Below are 23,577 nucleotides of genomic sequence, written 5' to 3'. Positions count from 1 at the left end.
GATTAGGTAGATGGGTCAGATGTTTTTCATATGTCGGAGCAGACTCAATGGGCCACATGTCCTCTTCTGCACTGTATTCTGTGAACAGGGGCAAGCTGCAGCTTCAGTCTGTCTGGCCTATTAAACACTTCCAGGATGGAGCCTTGCTGTGCCTTCAATGCTGAAAGTCAATTTCACTCCCTTTCATTGTGACCAGCCAAGCACAGCTGCACAGCTGAAGGCTATTGCAAATGGCGAATTAGCCTTGTTAATTGTGAGAGTACTTCACAACAGCTGCAGGTTGTTGTCCTGCTTACTCCCGCTGGTGGTTGCAGATGCCTGTAGGCTGCTGTTGCTGTTTCCTTCCTTTTCTGTAGCTGGAAAGAAGGAATTGTTTTCTAAGATACCTGGGTCCTGGAACACCGGGCTCATGTGGACATTTCAGCCCAGAAGGAAATCCGTTTTGAAGTAAGAAGACACTGCGGGACGTGGTGCACGACACTGAACCAAATGGGCCACTTGATGATGCGATTGAAGAAATGCTTTCGCGGATTGCTGATGCTTTTGTTGCTGGTGTGGTGAGTGCTGCATGTAACTGGCAGGTCACCGTGGGTTAAACACACTGGAAGTCAAGGATGGTCAACTGCACCTTTGAGTGCCAGTGGAATATGTGGATGCCAGGATTTGGTTCCGTTAAGATAGGGCTGTGTGGGAGGACCTGCATAGCTGTGGCTCCTGGGTGGAGAATGGCACTTATACGTGGAACAAGTCACACGTTGATGGACAGATCATTTCTATGCCAAAGGTTTGGACATGATAACACATTATCAGGCTTATCCTCCGTTTCTGTTGAGGAACCTGTGAGGGGTGATACCGTGTGTTTGCTTTTTGTGAAAATGAGCTGCTATAGCTTTGTATTGGTACCAATGTGGAACGGTGACATTTCCTTGTTGTTTAATGGTTAGAGTGATGTGTGGAATGTTACATAGTTGCTTTTCAAATCTTTGTTTCTGTTGACCGTTTAATAAACAAAATATTCTCAAGTCTCAAGCGCCTACCACACATGCCGTGCCTCAGAGGATGATTAATGCATAGCATCTCAAGGAAACTGAAGCCTGAACAGTTTGTCTGAACTCTAGAAGCGTCAGCACCATCGAGGCAGCAGACAACAATCAAACACTAAAGAGCTAGGCTTCATCACTGGGGATCCTCTCATCACCAAAGGGTAAGTGCGTGGATCAGGTGAGGGCACCGGAGTCTCTCCAATGATCCCGGCAGAGGTGTGGGGTCTGGAGTCCAGGGGCTCCTGTTATGGCTGGGGGTGAGTGTGCAGAACAAGGTTTACCAGCACAACTGGCTCGTTGAACAGCACTCTTAGAGAAGAGGGGAGAATCATTGTAGGGGGGGGTTTGTGGGATTTGAGGGTCCCGGGATGGAAGCTCTAACTCATTGTTGGTCTCCCTCCTTCGCCAATTCCTTCCAGATTAAAACATGTTTGCAGATGTGGATCCTGCCGAGGCTGCCCTTGCTTTTCTGGAGGCAACCGAGGCAGGCAGACGCCAGAGCAGGCGGCAGCAGGGACCACGCAGGCTGGAGACGTTACCCCATGTGCAGGGTGCCGCCACACACACTGGACACCTGGCCACGGATCAGGCTGAGGAGGAACCCAGAGGGGTGGCTAGCCACCATCCAAGGTGTGCAAGCGTCATTGGATTTCAGTGAGATGACGGACATCATGTGCCAAAGGAGACTCCGTCTCAACAAAGAGACAGTGCAGCACCTGTGCCATGTCCTCGCAGGCATGTCACCCCATGGAGGAGGAAGATACCTCATCCTAGTGGCCGTGAAGGTCACTGCAGCCCTGAAATTCAGTGCAGCCGGATTATTCCAGGGCTCGAGCGGGGACCTGTGCAGCATTTCTCAATCATCAGCCCACAGGTGCATCCGGGAGGTCACAGCTGCTCTGGCATCCAACTAAATCACCTTTGAGCTGAACCAGGCCCACCAAGAAGCCTGAACAGTAGGATTCTCTGCAGGGATTCCCCAGGTCCAGGGGGCAATAGATGCCATGCATGGCGCCTTGCGCGCACGGGGCCTTCAGGGAATGCCCTTCATTAACAAGGAGAGATTTCACTCTTTGAATGCTCAAATTGTGTGCAACCAACACCTCCGTATCATGCATGCGTGTGCTCATTATCCAGGAGCGTGGATGATAGCTAAATCCTGGGACACTCACAGATCCCTGGCATTGTCGAGGACCACCTCAGATTGACGGGTTGGCTCTTGGGAGGTAAGGAGTACCCGCTGAGGTAATGGCTGAGGACACCGGTGCGGAGGCCTGAGACCGAGGTGGAGACCCGATATAATGAGGTCCGTGCTGCCACCCGTGCTGTCACTGAATGGGGCAACAGACTCCTAAAAATGCGGTTCCGATGCCTGTGCCGCTCTGGTTATGCCCTGCAGTACACCCCCCAGATGGTCTCCTGCTTTGTGATGGTCTGCTGTGCCCTCCACAACCTGGCACAGCAGCGGGGCGATTTACTGGAGGATGAGGAGGAGGGACATAGGGCCTCATCTGAGGAGGAGGAGGAGCTGGGCCAGTAGGGGCTAGATGATGAACCCAGGGAGGAGCCACAGGAGGTGCCGGAGGGTGGAGGACAGAAGCGACTAGGGTCCAGACAACTGGACGATCAGGGAGGTGCCCTCTGTTTCTGCCAAAGTCTGACTCCTGTCTTTCTTCTGACACCGCGCTCACACCCGCCCTCTGAACGGAGTCTACATCGGGGGTGTTTGATCTTGGACCACTGTGCCCGGAGAATGCGAGGTGGGGGGAGTGGTGGGCAATAGGGGTGGGGGTGCAGGCATGCCTGCTGTGAAGATTAATGTGACAAAGGCTTCACATGTATCGGGTGTAACATGTTTTAGTAGTGAACTATTGACATTTCCATTCCCTCCTAGTTACAGATAAAGGAGGCGGAATTAGGGAGAATTGAAGACCACCATTGTCTCCTTGGTGGCAAGCCCCAGGTAGGCCTCTAGTGCTTCCTCTTCCCTTACGGTGCCCTGGATTTCTCCATAGAACAGACGGGCAGCTGGAGTGAGCTCCAGAGGCCTCTGGGTCATCTGGCTTTGCCAGCCCTGGCAGCTCCACATTGTCTGCACGAAAGTGGAGCGACTCTGGATAGCCAGACCTCAACAGATGGAGATCCTGTGAGACAATGGACATGTGGTCAGTGAAAGGGAAGGATCATTTTGTCTGACATGAACAACTCACTTGACGCAGGTCATCTGGGTGAAGGGGCAGTGGATCCTCACCTCTGTTACACATGTCAACCTTGCTGTCGGTGACTGTTCTCTCCTCAGTCAACCCCATGGCCCGTTCCTCATAGGAGGTGAGGACTTGGATCCCTGGTACTCTACGCCACGCCCCCCCCCCATGACCTTGTCAAAGGCTTTGCCGAAATCCATGTAAACTACATCAACTACACTACCCGCATCTGCACACCTGGTCACATGCTCAGAAAATCAATCACATTTATTAAGCATGACCTCCCTCTGGCAAAGCCATGCTGACAATTCCTGATCTAACCTTGCCTCTCCAAGTGGAAATCGATTTTCTCCTTCAGAATTTTCTCCAAAGTTTCCCCACCACTGACATGAGTCTCTCTGGTCTGTAGTTCCCTGGCTTATCTCTACAACCTATTTTAAATAGTGAGACCATATTAGCTGTTCTCCAGTCCTCTGGCACCTCCCCTGAGGCCAGAGAGAAATAAAAACTTTGAGTCAGAGCCCCTGCAATCTCCTCCCTCTCTTCCCACAGCATCCTGGGACACAATTCATCCGGACCTGGAGATTTGTCCACTTTTAACCCTGCCAAAATCTCCAATACCTTGTCACCCCCTATGACAATTTTCTCAGGAGCCTCGCTGTCCCTCTCCCCAAATTCTGTACCTACCTCCTCATTCTCTTGGTGAAGACAGATATGAAATATTCATTCAGCGCCCGATCAATATCCTCTGGCTCCACCCACGGATTGCCCCTTGGACCCTTATGGGCCCTCCTCTTTCCCTGTTTATCGTCTTCCCATTGATATATTTATAGAATATCTCAGGATTTTCCCTACTTTTACCAGCCGGAGCTTTCTCATATCCCCTCTTTGCTCTCCTAATTGCTTTCTTAAACTCCATCCTGCACTTTCTGTAGTCCACCAATGCGTCCATTGATTTCTATCTTTTCTTTCTCATAGTATCTAGATGTTCTTGGATTTTGCACATAGTGGTTTCAGCTGACCACAGCCTGTAGAGAGAGTCTAAACTGAACAATAAGAGTGAGCAGATTCAATGTTAACCCATATTGCACATTTACCACAGTCTGATGTAACAAAAGGGACATTAACTTATCTTTAATGCACATGCTCTTACAATAATATCGAGGTAAAATGTATGGTGAAAATACTGGATTTATCATAGAATCATAGAATTTACAGTGCAGAAGGAAGCCATTCAGCCCATCGAGTCTGCGCCAGCCCTTGGAAAGAGCACCCTACTTAAACCCATGCCTCTACACTATCCCCATGCCCAGTAATCCCACCTAACTTTTTTGGACACTAGGGGCAATTTTTCAAGGCCAATCCACCTAACCTGCACATCTTTGGACTGTGGAGGAAACCAGAGCACCCGGAGGAAACCCACGCAGACACGGGGAGAACGTGCAGACTTTGCACAGACAGTGACCCAAGCCACTGGAGGGACCCTGGAGCTGTGAACCAACTGTGCTACTGTGCTACCCATTTATCTGCTGTATAAATTAATATTCCAATAAAAATGGCTGTGGATTGCATCTTCTATATATCTAAACAACTGTTTTTCTGTAAACTTCTGAGGTGTGTCTTGGAACAAATTTGATTTGCTTGAGGTACATTTGGTGCAGGGTTTACAGATGTTGACACTGATAACCTTCATTTGCAAGTACCACAGCTGTTTGTAAACTATATTGCATCATGACTAAGTTATTATCAGCAGTCCATCATTCTATGTATGCACGGCTTATTTGCACTGGATGTAATGATGCATTTGTTTTTCAGATATTTAAACTAGTTTTGCTGGTTTGTGGAAAGTGAAGAATGGTTTGATGGCTCAAAAAGCCACTTCTTATTGCTTCTGTTCCAGATCATCATGTTAAATACTATAACAGATCTTCACAAATACATTGAAAAAAGTCAGTTGACAAGAGACTTAGGAGGCACGTTGGAATATTGTAACAGTCAGTGGATTCACCATCGAACTGTGAGTGCAAAAATATAAATGCTGCCCTTTATTTTCTTCGTAGTCTTCATTCACCTTTGTTTTCTTTTTCCACTTTGTGATTTACCCAACTACAGTACTGCTTTTTAAAATTAAATTGTTAAAAGCCATTTTTGGGACCACCTTTTCGCCTAAACATATTACGACCTTCAACAAAACCATATTCCAATAAAACTGCCTACAGATGCTGACAGTGGTGCTCCCTTGAAATCCTGGACAATAACGTTTAATGCCTTTGCCTTGAAAAAGGGCAAAAACTGCTATTGCTTCCCATTGCATGCAAGTTTGAAAGTCACATAGATATTTCATGCTACCCTGTTTACAGTTTATGCCTGAAAACACAATTTTTCTTCTTTCCCATATGTGAGTTCAACCATCACTCTCTGGGATCTTTCAATTTAACTGCCTGTTGGCATAACTTTACATTTCCTCGGTCCATCAACTCATTGCTCCCTCGTTCCTATTAATCATATCAGCTGCAAGTAATCTGATCAAAATTCTTGCCAATATGATTCCTAATTTTTTATCGTATTATTTTAACCCCTTGGTTACTGCAGCATACATTATCAATTGCCAATCTTGTATTCTTCCGTTAACTGAAACTTTTATGTAGTTAGTTAGGCTGTATTAATAAAGACAAATTATATTAATACTACACTGGCTTTCAAAACAATTCTCCAGCAAGTAAAACAATTTACTATGAAATTGAGAGAAAACAGCTTATGCTTCGGTTGTCTTGGTTTTACTGAAATTTCAAATATTCCTTTTCAGGCCATAGAAAACTTTGCAATGACAGTGAAAACAACAGCACAACTATTACAGTCATTTGGCACTGAACTTGCAGAGACTGAATTACCCAATGATGTCCAGTCCACAAAAGTACTGCTCACAACTCACACAGAAAAACGCAATGATCTAAAGGTACTAGATGTAATGGTGGCATGATTGCCAATACTTTTCAATATCATGATAAGAATGAGGAGCATTTTATGTCTATGAAAACAGCAGTGAAAGCCAGTAAGTTTTTTTCTTGCCTTCTGACAAATGCTAACAATGTAATACTTAAGCCTAGAAATTGTTGTTAGCATTAGCAGACACTTTGGAGGACGTACTTTGGCTATTTTTGTATTACCCCATTCAAAAATGTATATCTATGGTAAAATAGCTGACAGGAAATTACAAGAACACAAGAAATATGCGCAAGTGTAACGTGCTTGTTACGTGAATTGGACATTCTGAATTCTCCCTCAGAGTACCCGAACAGGCGCCAGAGCATGGTGACTAGGGGATTTTCACAGTAACGCCATTGCACTGTTAATGTAAGCCTACCTGTGACACTAATAAAGATTATTAGATTATATGGCCCGACAGATCTGCTCTGCCATTCGGTACAATCATGGCTGATCTTTGACTTAAACTCCATTTTCCCACCTGCTCCCCATATTTCTTTCATCCCTGAAAGACTAAACACCTGTCTATCCTGGCCTTAAATATATTCAATGACGGAGAATCCATAAACCTCTGGGGTAGAGAATTCCAAAGATTCACAAACCTTTGAGTGAAGTAATTTTGATTCATCTCAACCCTCAATCATCGGTCCCTTTTCCTGAGACTGGTGTCCGTGTTTTAGACACCCCGATCAACAGAAACAGTGGGCGCAATTTTCCTTTGTTTTTTCAAAGTCTTGCCTCAGGCGGGCAAAGGGATATGTAGCCCGCCAACTGCGCTGACAGCTTTTCCCGCCAAATCTTTAAGCACTTTTGGGGGAAAAATGCTGAAGGAGGGTCCCACAACGTCACGCTGGCAGGGTGGACTTTGAATAAACTCACCCCGCAAGCAATTTCGGCTTTCAAGAAATCGGGGTGTCCAATGTAAAAAATATATATTAAAAGGATTCCCTGATGGGGAACCCCACTCTGAACTTCCCCAATGGAAGCCCACTCCCCCCAGCATTATCCCCTTGCACTGCCTGGAACTACCACCCTATCATTGACAGGATACTGCCTGGGCATGACCTTCTTTACCTCTGGGAGCAGTACATACCCAGCGGTGACCGTTTGCCAGGTTTCCGTTTTACAAAACTGAGGGGTGTGGGATTTTAAATGGGGGGGTGGGGGGGTAATAGAACAGGGAAACCTGCTAATTTTATTAAATGTACAGTAATGGAGTTCCCATCATTGTGTGGTGGGAATTGTTGAATTGTTGAACCATTGACAATTGTCGGAAAAACCTATCTGGTTTACTCATGTCCTTTTATGGGAGGAAATCTGACATCCTTACCTGGTCTGGCCTACATGTGACTCCAGATCCACAGCAACGTGGTTGACTCTTTGCTGCCCCTCAAGGGCAATTAGGGATGGGCAATAAATGCTGGCCCAGACTGCGATGCCCACATCCCATGAACAAAACAAAATCCCATTAGATCATTGGCGGGGCGCAGGGACAACCCAGCAAAGAGATCCCGCCGGTGTGAAAGCCGTTTTGAGATTCCTGGGGAAAATCCCGGCCAATCTCTCAGTGACTACCCCATCAAGCCCCTTCAGAATTTCTTTAGGAATTTTGTATTTTTGTATTTTGTTATGCAAATACATGAAATATCTATGTGTTAATGTCACCAATGTCCATTTGAAGACTTATGTATATTATTGAGACAAACAAATATAAAGGTTCAGAAAAATGGGAAATTCTATTCATTAGTGTTTGTAATAGACTGCAAAATTGATTGGGCATTGTAGAATTCTGTACTTCCCCATTGCATAATGGCAATTGAATTATAAAGGTGGATATAAAGGTAAAAACATGTCTAAGAGTTACTTTTTGAAACTAATTTTATGAAATAGAGCATTTGAAATTCAGTTCAAAATCATACTAGAGATTTTCGTAGGCAGCATGGTAGCACAGTGGTTAGCACTGTTGCTTCCCAGCTCCAGGGCCCAGGTTTGATTCTCGGCTTGGGTCACTGTCTGTGCGGAGTCTGCATGTTCTCCCCGTGTCTGCTTGGGTTTCCTCTGGGTGCTCCGGTTTCCTCCCACAGTCCAAAGATGTGCAGGTTAGGTGGATTGTCCATGCTAAATTGCCCTTAATGTCCAACAAATGGTTAGGTGAGGTTACGGGATTACAGGGTTAGGGTGGAGGCATGGGCTTAAGTAGGGTGCTCTTTCCAAGGGCCGTTGCAGACTCGATGGGCCAAATGGCCTCCTTCTGCACTGCAAATGAATCTATGATTTCACACCATGTGATCTTGTACTGCTTTCGTCTGCAATCAGGTCAAGCCCCAACTCTGGGTTGAGCATCACTGTGAAATGGAAATTTTGCATGTCAACGTTTAGATTTATAGGTTAATGTAACTTTAGTAATAAGGTTGAATTAAGATTCCAAGTACTGTATTTGACAGGAAAGTCCAGACAACTAAATATATTGCATATAATGGTTCTGAGTATATTTAAGTCACCAATGCTCAAGCCAGTTTTGTTTATTTCACTTTCCCCATGGATGTGATTCAATAACTTCAGAAATACTTAATTCCAAAAAATGACAAATAGTAGCTGTGCCTATTAGCAACTAATTTGTTTTAAACTTCATTGAATTAATGAGTCAAGAAATTTTAGATAAATGGGAAATAGATTTGATATGCAATTAATCTAAATGAAGATGAATTTACCAAGGAATGTTACACTTGGATAAAAAATTATTTACAACAGGAATGAGTGGTAATGAACCATTAGAATTGAGTACAAAATTAATCAAACCTTCTTTTGTATAGATAATTGTAATTTCAGTTGGGTACATAAATCATAAAGAATGGAAAGATCCCACAAACCATTGATTTGTCATGCACCCTTATTCATAGTACTGCTAGAACCTAAAAAAAGTGAATGTAAGGAGAGTGAAACCATTAACTTCAACCCACTGGAGTAGAATAATCAGCTTTTCATTGAGTTGTATATTACTTTGTATGAACTTGTGTGCGTCAGAAAAACAATCAAAGATCTGCTTTGATGGCTCAGAGAATAAAGAGAGTGTGGGAGAATGTGCCTTAAAGGCCAAGTTAGATTCAGGACAAATCCCCAGTCTGGCACATTCAATGTGGCAATAGATTTTGTATGGGGTTAGTCCCATTGTCTGTAGGTTAAGTAGGGTAAAATCAGCAAGCATTTTCACTCATAACCTTTATTTATTATCTTCAGCTGAAAAATGTGCTTGAGTAGACACTGGATGAGAATATAATTGGGCTCAACTGACATTTTCCATAGAGTAAGTCTTCACTGTACGTCGCCCCGCTTGAAGTCATTTTGCTTTAACGTTGTTTACTTTTAAGACCTTTTTTCAATTTACATTGCCATTTTTGGGCTTATGCCTTTGCACTCTGACCCGCAGGGCAGCACGGAGAGGGTCGAGAGGGAGCAGCCCCTGCCAGCTTCTACTGTAGCCCTACCCAACCCCCACATTGTCCTTACACAGCCACCTGATTCCCTGACTGGTCCACCTTACCCCATCGGCTCCATCACTCCCACCTCTGCCTTTTAACCCGGCAGATAGGAGCTCAGCCCCTGAAAACTGTTGGGAAGTGGCCAAGGCTTTGGAGACAAAAAGACAGAGATAAAGTGCAAAAGAAGTGAGAGACAGTGGGAAAGGAGAAAAAGCGAGACAGAGATAGAGTGGCAAAGGAGAAAGAGAGAGATATGATGGGAAGGAGAGAGCGAGACAGACAGCCAGGTTGGGAAAGGAAAAAGAGAGACACAGTGGGAAAGGAGAGAGCGAGAGAGACAATGTGTTATGGGCCAAGGTTTAGAAAACTCCAAAATATATCATGGAGTTCACCTGACCCACGACTTTTAATAGATTGTGGTTATGGGGAGCACAAGGGCCTACTTTACAGGTGTGATGCAACAGAGATCTAAAGTACTTTTAGAACAAAACCATGTTTATTTATGAATCCAGTTAACACTTTATAAACCCACAGTAAACATCTTAACAACTATCAACACCAATAATCCTCACAGATACAATATTCTCTAAGTAACCCTTCATAGCTTTCCTAACAACATCCTTAAGTCCAAAAGACTCTTTTTACAGAAATACTGCAGGTTTAAATTCTCTACAGAATTAGGTATTACTTTGAAATCACCCAAATGAACATTCTTTAGCTTGTAGAGATAGCCATACACATCTGCTTGCTTTCACTGCAGCTCTCCACTCTGAAAACAAAACTAAAACTCAGAGACACACACCAACTTTTTGCTCAAAGCGAAAGTAAAAGCAAAGTCAGCTCCACCCACACACTGACACCACTGCAGCTATTTGATAAACACTCATTTCCTAACGATACATCCACTACAGCTATTTGATAAACATCCATGTCTTAAAGGTACTCTCACATGACAAATGGGAAAGCAGAAAGAGAGACACAATGGGAAAGGAGAGAGAGAGAGACAGAGTGGGAAAGGAGAGAGAGAGACACACAGTGGGAAAGGAGAAAGAGAGACACAGTGGGAAAGGAGAGAGAGAGCGAGGCAGAGTGGGAAAGGAGAGAGAGAGACACACAGTGGGAAAGGAGAAAGAAAGACACAGTGGGAAAGGAGAGAGAGAGAGAAACCGAGTGGGAAAGGAAAGCAAGCAAACGTTGAGTGAGTTTAAGGAATGGTGTGGGTGAGGCACAGAAGCTGTGCTACTCAGGGTTTGTTTGGGTGATTCAGTGTTATCTAATTGCAAAGTATATAGTATTTTGATTATATTCAGTAAATTATTTTGCAAGTTATTCCAGCTAGGAATGTGCATTTACTGTACAGTATTTCAGCTTGTACATTGGCTTTTCCAGGCAACAAATTTCCAAAGAAACCTAACTCGAGCTTTAACATTGATTCCTGTGGGAACCCATGATTCATATAAAGTTGTTTTGCTTAATCTCATAATTTTCAGTAACACAAGAGCAACTGTAAGTGAGGATTTACTGCAGTTGAACATTTCTGCTGAAGGTCACTGTAGAAAGGCCATGCCATTAGCTGCCTGGACACTGAGCTCTGGACTTCCCTCCCTAAATCTCTTGGCCTCTTCTTGTCTTAGCCCAAGTTTTTATAAATGAAAATGAAATGAAAGTCACCACAGTCCCCAAAGACCATAGGCTGCTCTCCTCTTTTCAGGGATTTAACCTGATGAAGACCACACCTCAGACGAGGGGGAAGGTTGAGAAGTCTTCAGTGGGGTATGAAGCTGGATTTGATTTGAATTTTGGACCTGATCATTTGATCCTTTACCGGACAATTCTATACAGACTGGCCTTATATTTCCGTTGTGGGTTTCCTCAACTGTGGTTCTTCTTAGGGCATATTATCTTCCCTTTCTATGTTACTTTGGGGATCGGTTTCCCCCAAACTGCTCCAAACCTTCTGGGACACTACTGCCTACAGTTCGCTGACCAGCTTTTGCACCTCCTCGCGTGCACTTCAACTAGGTGAGGAGTCTCCTTCACTCTCTTGGGAGCTCTCCTAGTCTGCACTTAAACTTCCAGAAGAAGGGTTCTACCAACCACAACCCTGCTGAATCTCCTTCAACCACTGCTGCTTTCAATCCAGTAATTTTGCTTTCCTTGGCCCTGTTTTGCCTCCTTGAAATTTTACAGGCTCTATCCTGACCTCTGTAAATTTGGTGGACCCCAACCTAGCCCTTGCAAATTCTTTGGGCTGCAACATGGCCTCTTTCGGATGGCATCTTTGCAACCTTTGTTACATATAGGGTTTGAAGACAGCCAGTGCCTTGGGCACGACATCATTGTGATGTCCAGTAAAGAATTGATATTCATAACTTTTAAAAGGTATACTGCACCCAGTGCAGAATCTCCTGGAACTAACATTCATTTTTAAAATGGACATTGATGGGCTGCGCAAGGTAACCACCATCTGACTTGGTGTGTGGTTTCAAGAACTGCTATCTGGCCTTGTAATGATAAAAGGACACATTAGAAGTATCACTACCCATCACCTGAAATCATCTAAAAAGTTATTTTCTAACTTCAGTTTGTTGCTCTGAAACCAGGATAGTAATTGTCTCAAACCCCCAGGGTGTATGTCTGCAAACTATAATCCAGGTTTACTTGGTTTGCTTAAATTTAAGTAAAAGGTGAGTGGCACGGAAGCACAATGGTTAGTACTGGGTTCAATTCTGGCCTTGGGTGACTTGCCTGTGTGGAGTTTGCACTTTCTCCCTGTGGATGCACTATCAATTACGAGACGAGAGTAGAATGCAATCGATGCTTTATTACACAGAGATGTGTGGCCTCCTACAGCAGCTTACAAAATGGCTGCTGTTCGGAGAGCACACACATTTATACTCCGCCTACTGGGTGGAGCCGGCAGGCAGGGGTCTACCCCTGTACCTGTAGTACAGGGGCCTTACCGTAATACCCATATATACAATATAATACAACAGTGATGACAACCACACCTGTGTCTGTGTTGGTTTCCTCCAGGTGCTCTAGATTCCTCCCACAGTCCAAAGATGTGCACGTTAGGTGGACTGGTCCTTAGTGTCCAAAGATGTGCAGGTTAGATTGGGTTAGGGGATAGGGCAAGGGAGTGAGCATGGGAAGGGTGGTCTTTCAGAGGGTTGATGCAGACTTAATGGGCCGAATGGCCTCATTCTGCACATATAGGGATTCTATGAATTCTTCTATGAAGGCTTGTGGCTAATCAATTTAAGCCCATATTTGGAAGGGAGCCATAAGAAATCACATGGTAAGGCAGCCATTGTTCTCCCTATTTAAACATTTAAATGCTATTTGCACAACGTTGCAACTGCAATTGGAGAAACAGCAGGAACAGAAAGGCCAGCACACCTATGCCTTAAGGGTTTGAGATGGTAACACTGTACAGTCTCCAAACCGTTTCCTTTTCAAACCACTAATGCAGCAAAACAACCTTCTGATAACAAGACTACAAGTAACAAACTCAGTGACTTTGATTTTGATTTGAGTTGATTTGATTTGATTTGATTTATTGTCACATGTACCGAAGTACAGTGAAAAGTATTTTTCTGCGACCGAGGGAAAGTACACAGCACGTACATAGTAGACAAAAAGAATAATCAACAGAGAACATTGACTTGCAGAAAGTCTACCTCTTTGTGTGAATCCTGCAATGACTCTGATATTCAGAGCTGCCAACCTTTTCCAACAGAAATCAATATTCCAGATGCCACAAATCAGCATTTTGTCAGTAAAATCCATAATTTCATTTCTGAAGTACAGCTTTACGCCTTTATTGCACAAATCTAAAACACAAAATGGAAAATGCATGCTTTTACATATATATACATCATCATGAGTGGGTGTTTTAAAATTAAATTTCAAACATTCAGTAAATCTAAGAACGAAAAATGTGAACGAAACATTCACCTTTTTACATGATGTTCAAAATTGTCCTTACACCAGTATCAGAGCTCAGTTCAACCTTACTGATGCAGCTCTTTTGCATTTGTCAGCAGTCTTGCAATCACTTGCCTTCATGTGAAATAGTCCTTCAAACCGCACTAAATTTTAATTTCAGAGTTTACCTCCAGCGTACTTAGGGATGTATATGTAGCTCTTTTACACTTATCAAGCAGTTTTCCACTGAATGCATCTTATGACAGCACTGTCCTTTGGCTTGAGAGTAGACTTTCTGGGATAGGAAGTCGGAAAGTATCTTTGTTCCTAAACTGGGCCAAAACTCATTGGAGTTCTTCCTGACCAGAGTGAAGATTCGTTCATCTACGACGTGACTTTGCGCGATTGACAGGACTGTCAGTATGATCTTTTGAAGATGACGCTACTTCAGCTCGCTGGTTGATTTTCCCTTCAGCTGAGAGATTTCCACCCAAACTTTGTCTGAATGTCTAGCTAATGCAGTGGGCGGGATTCTCCCTTCTGGGGACTAAGTCCCCACGCCGGCAGGAAAACCGGCGCCAACCACTCCGGCGTCAACAGCCCCCGAAAGTGAGGAATTCTCCACATTTTCGGGGGCTAGGTGGACGCCGGAGTGGTTGGCACCGCTCCGGCCGGCGCCGAAAGGCTGGCGCAAGTTCGCACATCCGTGAAACGGCCGGCTAGATCACACGCATCCGCGTAACAGCCAGCGTGGTTCCGCATATGCGCAGACCGGCCGGCGTATTCTCGCGCATGCGCGGGGGGTTCTCTTCTCCGCGCCAGCCCCCGGGCAATATGGCGGAGCCCTACGGGGGCCCGGCGCGGAAGAAAGAAGTCCACCCACGGAACTGCCCGCCCGCATATTGGTAGGCCCCGATCGCGAGCCAGGCCACTGTGGCGAACTCCCCCCCGGGGTCGGATACCCTCCCCGAGGACCGTCCCCGCATACTCATCTGCCAGGTCACGCCGTGCGTAGGGTGAGTAATTCACGCCGGCGGGACTGGCTAAAAATGGATGGTCGCTTGGCCCGTCGGGGCTCGGAGAATTGGCGGGGGTGCCGCTGTCACGGCTCCCGACCGGCGGGCGGGAATCCCGCCGCCGCCCGAAAAACGGTGCTGGAGAATAGGGCAGTCGGCGGCGGAGCGAGATTCGCGCCTCCCCTCGGGGATTCTCTGACCCAGCAGGGGGGTCGGAGAATCCCGCCCAATATCTTCCAATGTGTCAACCTGGAATTGACCACATTCCACTTTTAAATCATCCAGAATATCTTCCATGACATGGAACCACTTTGCAAAGTAACAAACTGATGTAAAGTTTCCCACCACCCTTCCCCTTGGATTTGCCGTTCTTGCATGTAACAGCAATTTGTCCTGAAGGGGGAATTTGGTGGTGACATAGTCACACACTGCAACATTGTACTTTAGTACAGATAAGTAGAAGTTATTCCTATCTCGCGAGGTGAGATGTCCTGTCTTGAGAAACTGCCTGGCTTGTTCACCAATGACGAGGTCTTCATCGGACCTCTGATTGTAGTTGTCCTTGTACATGCAGCTGGCTGGCAATGGAACACTGGCAATTGCAGTCGGTTTCACAAAGCAATGCAGCAAGTCTTGAAGAAAGACAAGCAACTTCTGATGTAGAATCTGCATCTTGGGAGCTTCTTCTTGGAGCTCTAGATTGAACCTATTGAGCACAGGAAGTGTATTTTGAAGAAAGACACAATACAGCTTGTTTCTGTCACAAAGTTTTGCATACATCCTGGCAGCTTTGCCTTGAGATGGCTGCACTGTTGTATTAGCAACAGGGTTGCTTGCTGTGGGAGACTTCTTCTTGCTTCCAGCACTTGATCTGCTTCTTGTTCATCTCTCTTACTAGGGGCTGGTTTAGTACAGTGAGCTAAACAGCTAGCTTGTAATGCAGAACAATGCCAGCAGCACAGGTTCAATTCCTGTACCGGCCTCCCCGAACAGGCGCCAGAATGTGGCGACTAGGGGCTTTTCGCAGTAACTTCATTGAAGCCTATTTGTGACGATAAGCATTTATTTTATATTTTATTGTCAGTCTTGTTCCATGCACAAGAACAGCAGTTTTCTGAACAGATCCTGCACTGGTCAGTCTGGGTCTCACTGTGCAGGGGCCTGTTTCCTGACAGCAGTTGGAACCAGGCAACAACTCTTTGCTTTCACAACATGAATGCTGGTTTTGTTCCTGCAAACAATGTTCTTGTTGTAGATGATGTGCTACATTTAACACTACCCTGTGTGTGTGGAGGTTGAACAATCTCCTTGGTGATGGCCTCTGCCCCTGGAGGCTTGGTAGATGACTTTCCTGATGTGCAACCTTCAGCCGCTTAGCGTCTCTCAAGTCCCCATCATTCTTTCTTTTTCCTTTATCTGATTCTGCTCCTTGACATAAGTACTTTTGTAACGCAGACCATTGTTCCAGAAATCTGCCCAGTGCTCTTTCCAAGGACAACCATCTCGCTCGACATGTTTGAGTATTCTGTAATTTTCTAGATTGCACAATGTTTGTATTTCCTTGAACTCTTTGTGGCGCTTGCTAGACTGCTCAAGGTAGTAATAGACTGGGTACAAGCAGGTCCACTGGAGAGAATGACAACTGACTTGCCCCTTCCCCTGCAGCCAGTTGAAGAAGGTGGCATGGAGATCCAAGAACGAAAATATCTGGGTTTTCTGTCTTCACAAAGGAAGCAACACCATTGTGGACTCCCATCATCACTGCTGCGTTGTCTGCAGAAAAGCATATCATGTTTTTCCAAAGAATGTTTTTTTCCTTAAGAATATTGTCCAGAAATTGGAAAATATTTTTTTGTTGTTGCTATTTCAAGTAGCAACCCTGTTCACATCTGTGTTAAAGAACCGAACAATGATAGGATAGGGTTGTTCCTCCACACCACAGTCAGAACTCCCATCGGTTGAGATGGAGAATGGGATTTCCCTGGTTTTCCCAAGGGTGTCACCTTTCGTCTCTTGGCCTAGAGTCTTGGCAATTTCTGTTGTCTTGATCCAGTGTGAAGCAAACTTAGAAGCAATCGAGTTGTCTGGAAACATCATTTTCACAAGATCAGTGAAATGATCAGCAGCAGAAAGCGCCACATTGTGCTCAATCTGGAAATGTGTCATCAAAGTTTCTGCTCTTATGACAAAGTAGTCTTCCTGTTGCATGAAAGGTTTGATATCGCGGGTGCTTTCTGAAATTTGTGCATGATGTTTCTTGGATCGCATACGTGCCTGTATGTCCTTTGCTCCTCCGTTAGCGATGCTGAAGTCCGATGAGCAGATGTTACATCGCACAGTGTATTCATCCTTTCTCAATTGTACAATAAAGGACCATCTTGATGTGTAGTCCTTCTTGAAAACCTGTTTTCTAGATTTAGCAGCAGATAACAAAGTCATGATCGCTACTTACTCAACATTCCCATGGCTTTTTCTTCTAACTTGACTACGCCGTCAGTACAAGAGACTAACAGGCTTGAACTGAGTCCAACTGGTAACTCCTATACAAACAGCCCTGCTGTGGCTAGCTTCCTCCCCTCTTGACTAAGTCAAAACAGAAACAGCTGGAAATGGTAGATAATGGAAGGCACTAGAAAACTTATTCTATAATACTGCACAGAGAACAATGTAGCAGGGTTTAAATTACAGATCTATGTGTTTTTAAATGATTAAGGATGGAATCCTGATTCCCACAGAGCACAATAGAACCAAAGGCAACTACCATCACATCACACTGTACAATTTCCAGTGCTGTACAGGCCTTCGATGATGTAGCTGATCTACACGTGGTGATTGTGTAGTTGACCTTCGTGTGTGTGGGGGGGGGGGGAGGGAGTGAGGGGGGCAGGGCCTCTGCACGGGGCACTGTCTTCCAGCAACCGTTGCCAAGGAAACCAGTCATTACAGCGAGTATTGAATACCGAAACGTTCCAGGAGAATGCATTCGCTTGTCAATCAGTTCCTCTCCAGGCCTGAACCTTGTATTTTCCAAGATGAGCCAATGATGTGAATTATGAAGTACTCCTTTAAACCTTTAAAAGTGCACTATTCTTTTTACCAGTGTTTTCCTTGTGTATGTGTGGTAGTGGTGGTGGTGGGGGGTGGGGTGGCGGGGTTGTGTGTCTGTGGATTTGAGTGGGTAACATAACATTGGATTTTCAGGGTAAACACATGAATAAATATTCTTTATTTAAACCTCCGGAAAATTTGCAGCTTATTATTCAAATTGGGCACACACTCGGGTAGGTTAAGAAATACAGAACTCTTCCTTCTCAAAACATGTACTGATTACAGAAAACAAGGGAAACGTAAAGGGGTTTCAGTTCTCTCTCAACTCCGGCCATAACATCAGTGTCACACCAATTAGAATCAATCATTCACAGAAGATAGCAAAGCAGGGAAGTGGTGCCATAGTGGTATTGTCACTGGACTAGTAATCCAGAGATTCAGGGTAATGCTTTCAGGCGTTCGAATCCCACCATGGCAGATGGTGAAATGTGAATTCAATAAAAATCTGGAATTAAAAGTCTAATGATGAACTTGAAACCATTGTTGACTTTTGTAAAAACCCATCTGGTTCACTAATGTCCTTTAGGGAAGGAAATCTGCCACCCTTACCTGGTCTGGTCTACATGTGACTCCAGGCCCACAGCAATGTGCCCTCTCAAATGGCCTAGTGAACCACTGATCTACTCAGTTTAAGGGCAGTTAGGGATAGTCAATAAATGCTGGCCCAGCCAGCAACGCCCACATCCCTTGAATGAATAAAATATTACAAAAATCACATTGTACATACATTCAGAAAATGCACACATTTAGTTAATTGATGTAAACTGCTGTCTATTGCTATTATTACAAAGGAATACAATGAAGATTTTCAATTGTCATTTCAAAACAATGATTACTATGTTTTTATTTTTGCTTCTCAGGAAAAATTGAAACTGGCAGTTAAAGAAGGCAACACTTTACTAGTATGTATTAAAGAACCACTTGCTAAAAATCCCAATTACATCCTGAACTCTGATGAACTGGAAAATAATGCTACCGTCGAAAGGTTAGTGAGTGAATCTTTAAACATTAGAATATTTTCTTTACTGTACAACTATTATTTAAAACATATCGTAAAAATGTTTTAGTTATCAACTCTATAAATCAGAGTAATGTAGGTTAACAATTAAAATGATCTTTGAACGTTTCTTTGATGTCTTCAGATTACAGTGATTCCATACATGAAACATCAACATTCATTTTTATTAAAAGATAAAAGCCTTACTTTATTATGTTTGGTCCATCTTGCATTCATTCACCACACAAATCTGTACATTAACCACTATTCAGTCAATAACTACCGCAAATGTTGCTAGAAATTTCATAAGGTTCTAAGTTGAGAAAAGGATAATTATCCCATCCAAAAGGCTAGACAACTATCCAACAGGATTGGCAGACTGGCTCTTCTCTCTTGAAAAAAGAATGCTGAGGGGTGATCTAATAAAGATCTTCAAGATTATGAAAGATTTCGATAGAGTGGATACAGAGAAAACGTTTCCTCATGTGGTGAAAAGCATACCTAGAGGCCATCAATATAAGATGGTCACCAAGAAATCCAATGTGGAATTCAGCCGAAATGTTGTCTCACTACCACTGAAGCAAACAGTATAAACCCATTTCAGCAGAAACTACACAGGCAAATGAGGGAGAAGGGAATAGATGGTTACAATGGTTGATTTAGATGATAAAAGATGGGAGGAGGCTTGAGTGGAGCATAAACACTGGTGTGGACTGCTTGGGCCGAATGGCCTGTTTCTTTGCTGTATAACCTACATAATCCTGTGTAACTCACTCCATCATTTGCTGAATCAGAAATTGAGCTAACTAGCTTTTGCACTCTTGATCTATGTCAGTAATTTCTGTACGAGCTGGTAGTCAATCAATAGCGATGAAGAAGTTCTAACAAGTTGAGTTTAGTTTTTGCTTTTTAAATTAATTGAGAGTATTCATTGATTGAATTTAAATTCCACTAGCTGCTGTAGAGGGATATACACCCATATCCCCAGGGCCTCTGGACTACAGTTTACAACAGAACTGTATTATAGAGTAGATTGGAGGTCGACAATCGGTGCATTGAGTGTGGGGAAGCACTCGGCAGATAGAGTTTGAAGTAGAGGTTCGATGTCACGGCAGCGGGAAGTGGCCGCCAGTCGCTGCCGGCGAGCTTCACTGTTAATGGGAATTCCCATTGAAGTCAGCCCACGCCGCCGGAAAACCTGCAAGGCGGGGTCCGTTACTGATGGGACCAGAGATACCCCCCACCAGCAAATGTTCGGAGAATTCCAGGCCCCATCTCCTGACTATTTACACCACACTGAGACTTTGCAAATGTTTCTGAAATGGGACATCAAAATTCAATTACCTGTTCTGAAACAATAACTACAGCAGAGAGCTGAAATCGGGCAGCACAGTGATTAGCACTGCTGCCTCACAGCACCAGCGATCTGGGTTAAATTCCGGCCTTGGGTGACTGTATAAAATTTTCACATTCTCCCTCTGTCTACTTGGGTTTCCTTTGGGTGCTCTGGTATCCTCCCACAGTGGAAAGATATGCAGGTTAGGTGGATTGGCCATGCAAAATTGCCCCTTAGTGTCCAAAGATGTGTAGGTCAGATGGAGTTGGAGGAAGGGGGTGGGAGAGTGGGCCTAGGTAAGGTGCTCTTTCGGAGGGTCAGTGCAGACTTGCTGGGCAAAATGGCCTCTTTCTGCACTGTAGGAATTCTATTCCATGACAAATGAACTAATCAAGCCCCTGCAATATACAACCAGTAAGGTATTTAAGGGAATGCCTGTCAAGCAGGAGAGAGGAAGAGGTGAAAAGGACAATGGTTTATGTTCTATTTGTCTTAATTTTATGCTTATAATTTCGTTCAAAAAGGAATTATTATATAAATATTGAATAAGTTACAGTATATTATTCTTCAATATCTACTGAGGCGTAGTTCTAACTCTTTTGTATCCCCAAATTCTCTTTGTGATAGATTACTGATACAATTGGATGAAACTGAAAATGCCTTCGACCAGTTTTGGTCAAAACACCACCTCAAACTTGATCAATGCCTGCAGCTGCGTCATTTTGAACAGGATTTCCGGGAGGTATTTATCACCTATAATACAGGATGTGATTTCTTTGGTGTGAAATGGTATTGGTGTTTTTTCATAAATTTCACATGTTAAATTACTTGTATTATCTTAATTGAAACATCAAACCTATTTCAGATTGAGACAAAGTCAGTTTCTTCCTAATTAAAATAAGAGCATGTGTCAAGTATGGCTTGTAGTTGGGTCGGGAGCAGCTCATAGTCCACTCACCATGTCTTGGTGGTGTGAGACAATCTGGGGTTGGGTGGCACCAGAGACAAAGGGGGGGTAGTGGGAGGGGCTCAATCGGGTGGGGGTTGATCAGGGGTTGATCCTGGCTGGGGGAGGGGTTGCGAAGAGATGGATTTCGGGTTGCCTGTGAGCATGAGAGTTTGAAGGCCTCATGGTGATGCTGGGAGATCAATAGTGGTTATCATAGGCTTGGGAACTATCAGATACCTGGATGGGATTGCGGTGAGCATGGTGAGTAAGGCTGTAAAGTGCGGAGAGCAGTGTATAAAGAGCGAGACTTCAGCGGGAGACCAGGGTAAAAAGAGCAAGACCTCAGCGAGGAGGGTGGTGTATAAAGAGCGAGATTTCAGCGAGAAAGGTGGTATAGAAAGAGAGAGACTTCAGCGAGAAGGGTGGTGTATAAAGAGCGAGATTTCAGCGAGAAAGGTGGCGTAGAAAGAGAGAGACTTCAGCGAGGAGGGTGGTGTACAAAGAGAGAGACTTCAGTGAGGAGGGTGGTGTATAAAGAGCGAGATGTCACTGAGGAGGGTGGTGTATAAAGAGCGAGACTTCAGCAAGGAGGGTGTGTATAAAGAGCAAGACTTCAGCGAGGAGACAAGGTGTAAAGAGCGAGATTTCAGCGAGGAGAGTGGTGTATGAAAAGGGAGATTTTAGTGAGAGGAGTGTGTATGAAGAGCGAGATTTCAGCGAGGGGAGTGTGTATGAAAAACGTGACTTCAGCGAGAGGGGAGTGTGTATGAAGAGGGAGACTTCAGCGAGGAGAGTGGTGTATGAAGAGCGAGACGTCAGCGAGGAGCGTGATGTATGACGAGCAAGACGTCAGCGAGGAGAGTGGTTTATGAAAAACATGACTTCAGCGAGGGGAGTGTGTATGAAGAGCAAGACTTCAGCAAGGAGAGTGGTGTATGAAGAGCGAGACGTCAGCGAGGAGAGTGGTGTATGAAGAGTGAGATGTCAGCGAGGAGAGTGGTGTATGAAGAGCGTGATGTCAGCGAGGAGAGTGGCGTATGAAGAGTGAGATGTCAGCGAGGAGAGCGGTGTATGAAGAGCGTGATGTCAGCGAGGAGAGTGGTGTATGAAGAGCGTGATGTCAGCGAGGAGAGTGGTGTATGAAGAGCGAGATGTCAGCGAGGAGACTAGGGTTTAAAGAGCGGGACATCAGAGAAGAGAGCAGGATATGAAGAGCGAGACTTCAGCGAGGAGAGTGGTGTATGAAGAGCGAGACGTCAGCGAGGAGAGTGGTGTATGAAGAGCGAGATGTCAGCGAGGAGACTAGGGTTTAAAGAGTGGGACATCAGAGAAGAGAGCAGGATATGAAGAGCGAGACTTCAGCGAGGAGAGTGGTGTATCAAGAGCGATACCTCAGTGAGGAGATCTGGGTATAAAAAGCAAGACGTCAGCAAGGACAGTGGTGTATGAAGAGCGAGGCATCAGCGAGAGCAGGGTATAAAGAGTGAGACTTCAGCAAGTAGAGCAGGGTCTAAAGAGAGAGAATTCAGAGATGACATCAGGGTATAACGAGCGAGTCTTTAGTGAGAACAAAGTATAAAGAGTGAGACTTTAGCGAGGAGGGTGGTGTATAAAGAGAGAGAGACCGCAGCAAAGAGAATGGATCACAAAGAGAGAGACTTCAGTGTTTGCACTCAGGCCAACATCTCCAACATTGAAACATTGACCACCCTTGATCAGCTCCAGTGGGTGGGCCACTTCATCTTACACGGGAGCACCCAAGGTGCTCTGAGCTTCAACACGGCAGAGAAGGGCAGAGGAAACACTTCAAGGACACCCTCAAAGCCTCCTTGAAAAATGTACAACATCCGCACTGACACTGGGGAATCCCTGGCCCAAGACAGCCCGAAGTGGAGGAAAAGCATCTGGGAAGGAGCTGGACACCTCGAGTTTCATCGCTGAGAGCAAGCTGAAGTCAAACAGGGCAGCCCATCCACCTGCTCCTCCAACCACTGTCTGCCCGACCTGTGAGAGAGACTGGAGGTCGCACCTTGGACTCCTCAGTCACCTGAGCACTCATTGTTAGTATGGAAGCAGCTCACCTTCGAATCCGAGGGACTGCCTAAGAGAGATAGATTGGAGATCGCGGAGCATGTGTGGTAAATGGGAGTGAAGTTTAATCACGGACCTTGGGTATGTCGGGTAGGTCTATGTTAGGCTGGAGGTCTTTGGCCGCAGAGATGCCAGAGAGGTCAGAGATTTTGTGGCCATTAGACCAGTGACCTGGGGTTGAGGAAGAGAATCAGAGAGTTGCAGCCGGTATGGGACGCTCTGGGGGAGGGTGGAGGGCTTGTGGAGCAGATCACAGCAAGATTGGAAAGGTATTTGGATTGGCCAATTGCAGGTGGGTGTCCAAGGAGGCATGCTGCATCAAGTAGGTCATTGTAAAGGCACTCACCTCAGGGGGTGAAAGAGGCCGATGTTTCAGCCTTTGCCTCCCTGATAGCCCAGAGACGGATTTTGCTCAGGTGGCAGGACACGGAGCTGTCGG

At 44.9% G+C, this 23,577-nt stretch overlaps 1 protein-coding gene across 7 annotated transcripts in view; it reads left to right on the top strand.

Moving 5' to 3' along the window:
• Positions 1 to 23,577, top strand: part of mcf2l2 (MCF.2 cell line derived transforming sequence-like 2) — a 650,277-nt gene that overhangs the window by 322,048 nt on the left and 304,652 nt on the right. For all 7 annotated transcript variants that reach the window (XM_072474222.1, XM_072474228.1, XM_072474225.1 and 4 more), the window contains exons 6-9: positions 5,148 to 5,264; positions 6,054 to 6,203; positions 18,626 to 18,750; positions 20,726 to 20,840. In XM_072474222.1, the coding sequence (XP_072330323.1) occupies positions 5,148 to 5,264; positions 6,054 to 6,203; positions 18,626 to 18,750; positions 20,726 to 20,840 (507 nt within the window). The remainder of the gene's footprint in view (positions 1 to 5,147; positions 5,265 to 6,053; positions 6,204 to 18,625; positions 18,751 to 20,725; positions 20,841 to 23,577) is intronic.

This window comes from Scyliorhinus torazame, chromosome 14 (assembly GCF_047496885.1).
Source record: "Scyliorhinus torazame isolate Kashiwa2021f chromosome 14, sScyTor2.1, whole genome shotgun sequence".
NCBI lineage: Eukaryota > Metazoa > Chordata > Chondrichthyes > Carcharhiniformes > Scyliorhinidae > Scyliorhinus > Scyliorhinus torazame.
Note: the sequence above shows the minus strand (reverse complement) of the source record. Positions and strands in the feature narration are given on the sequence as shown.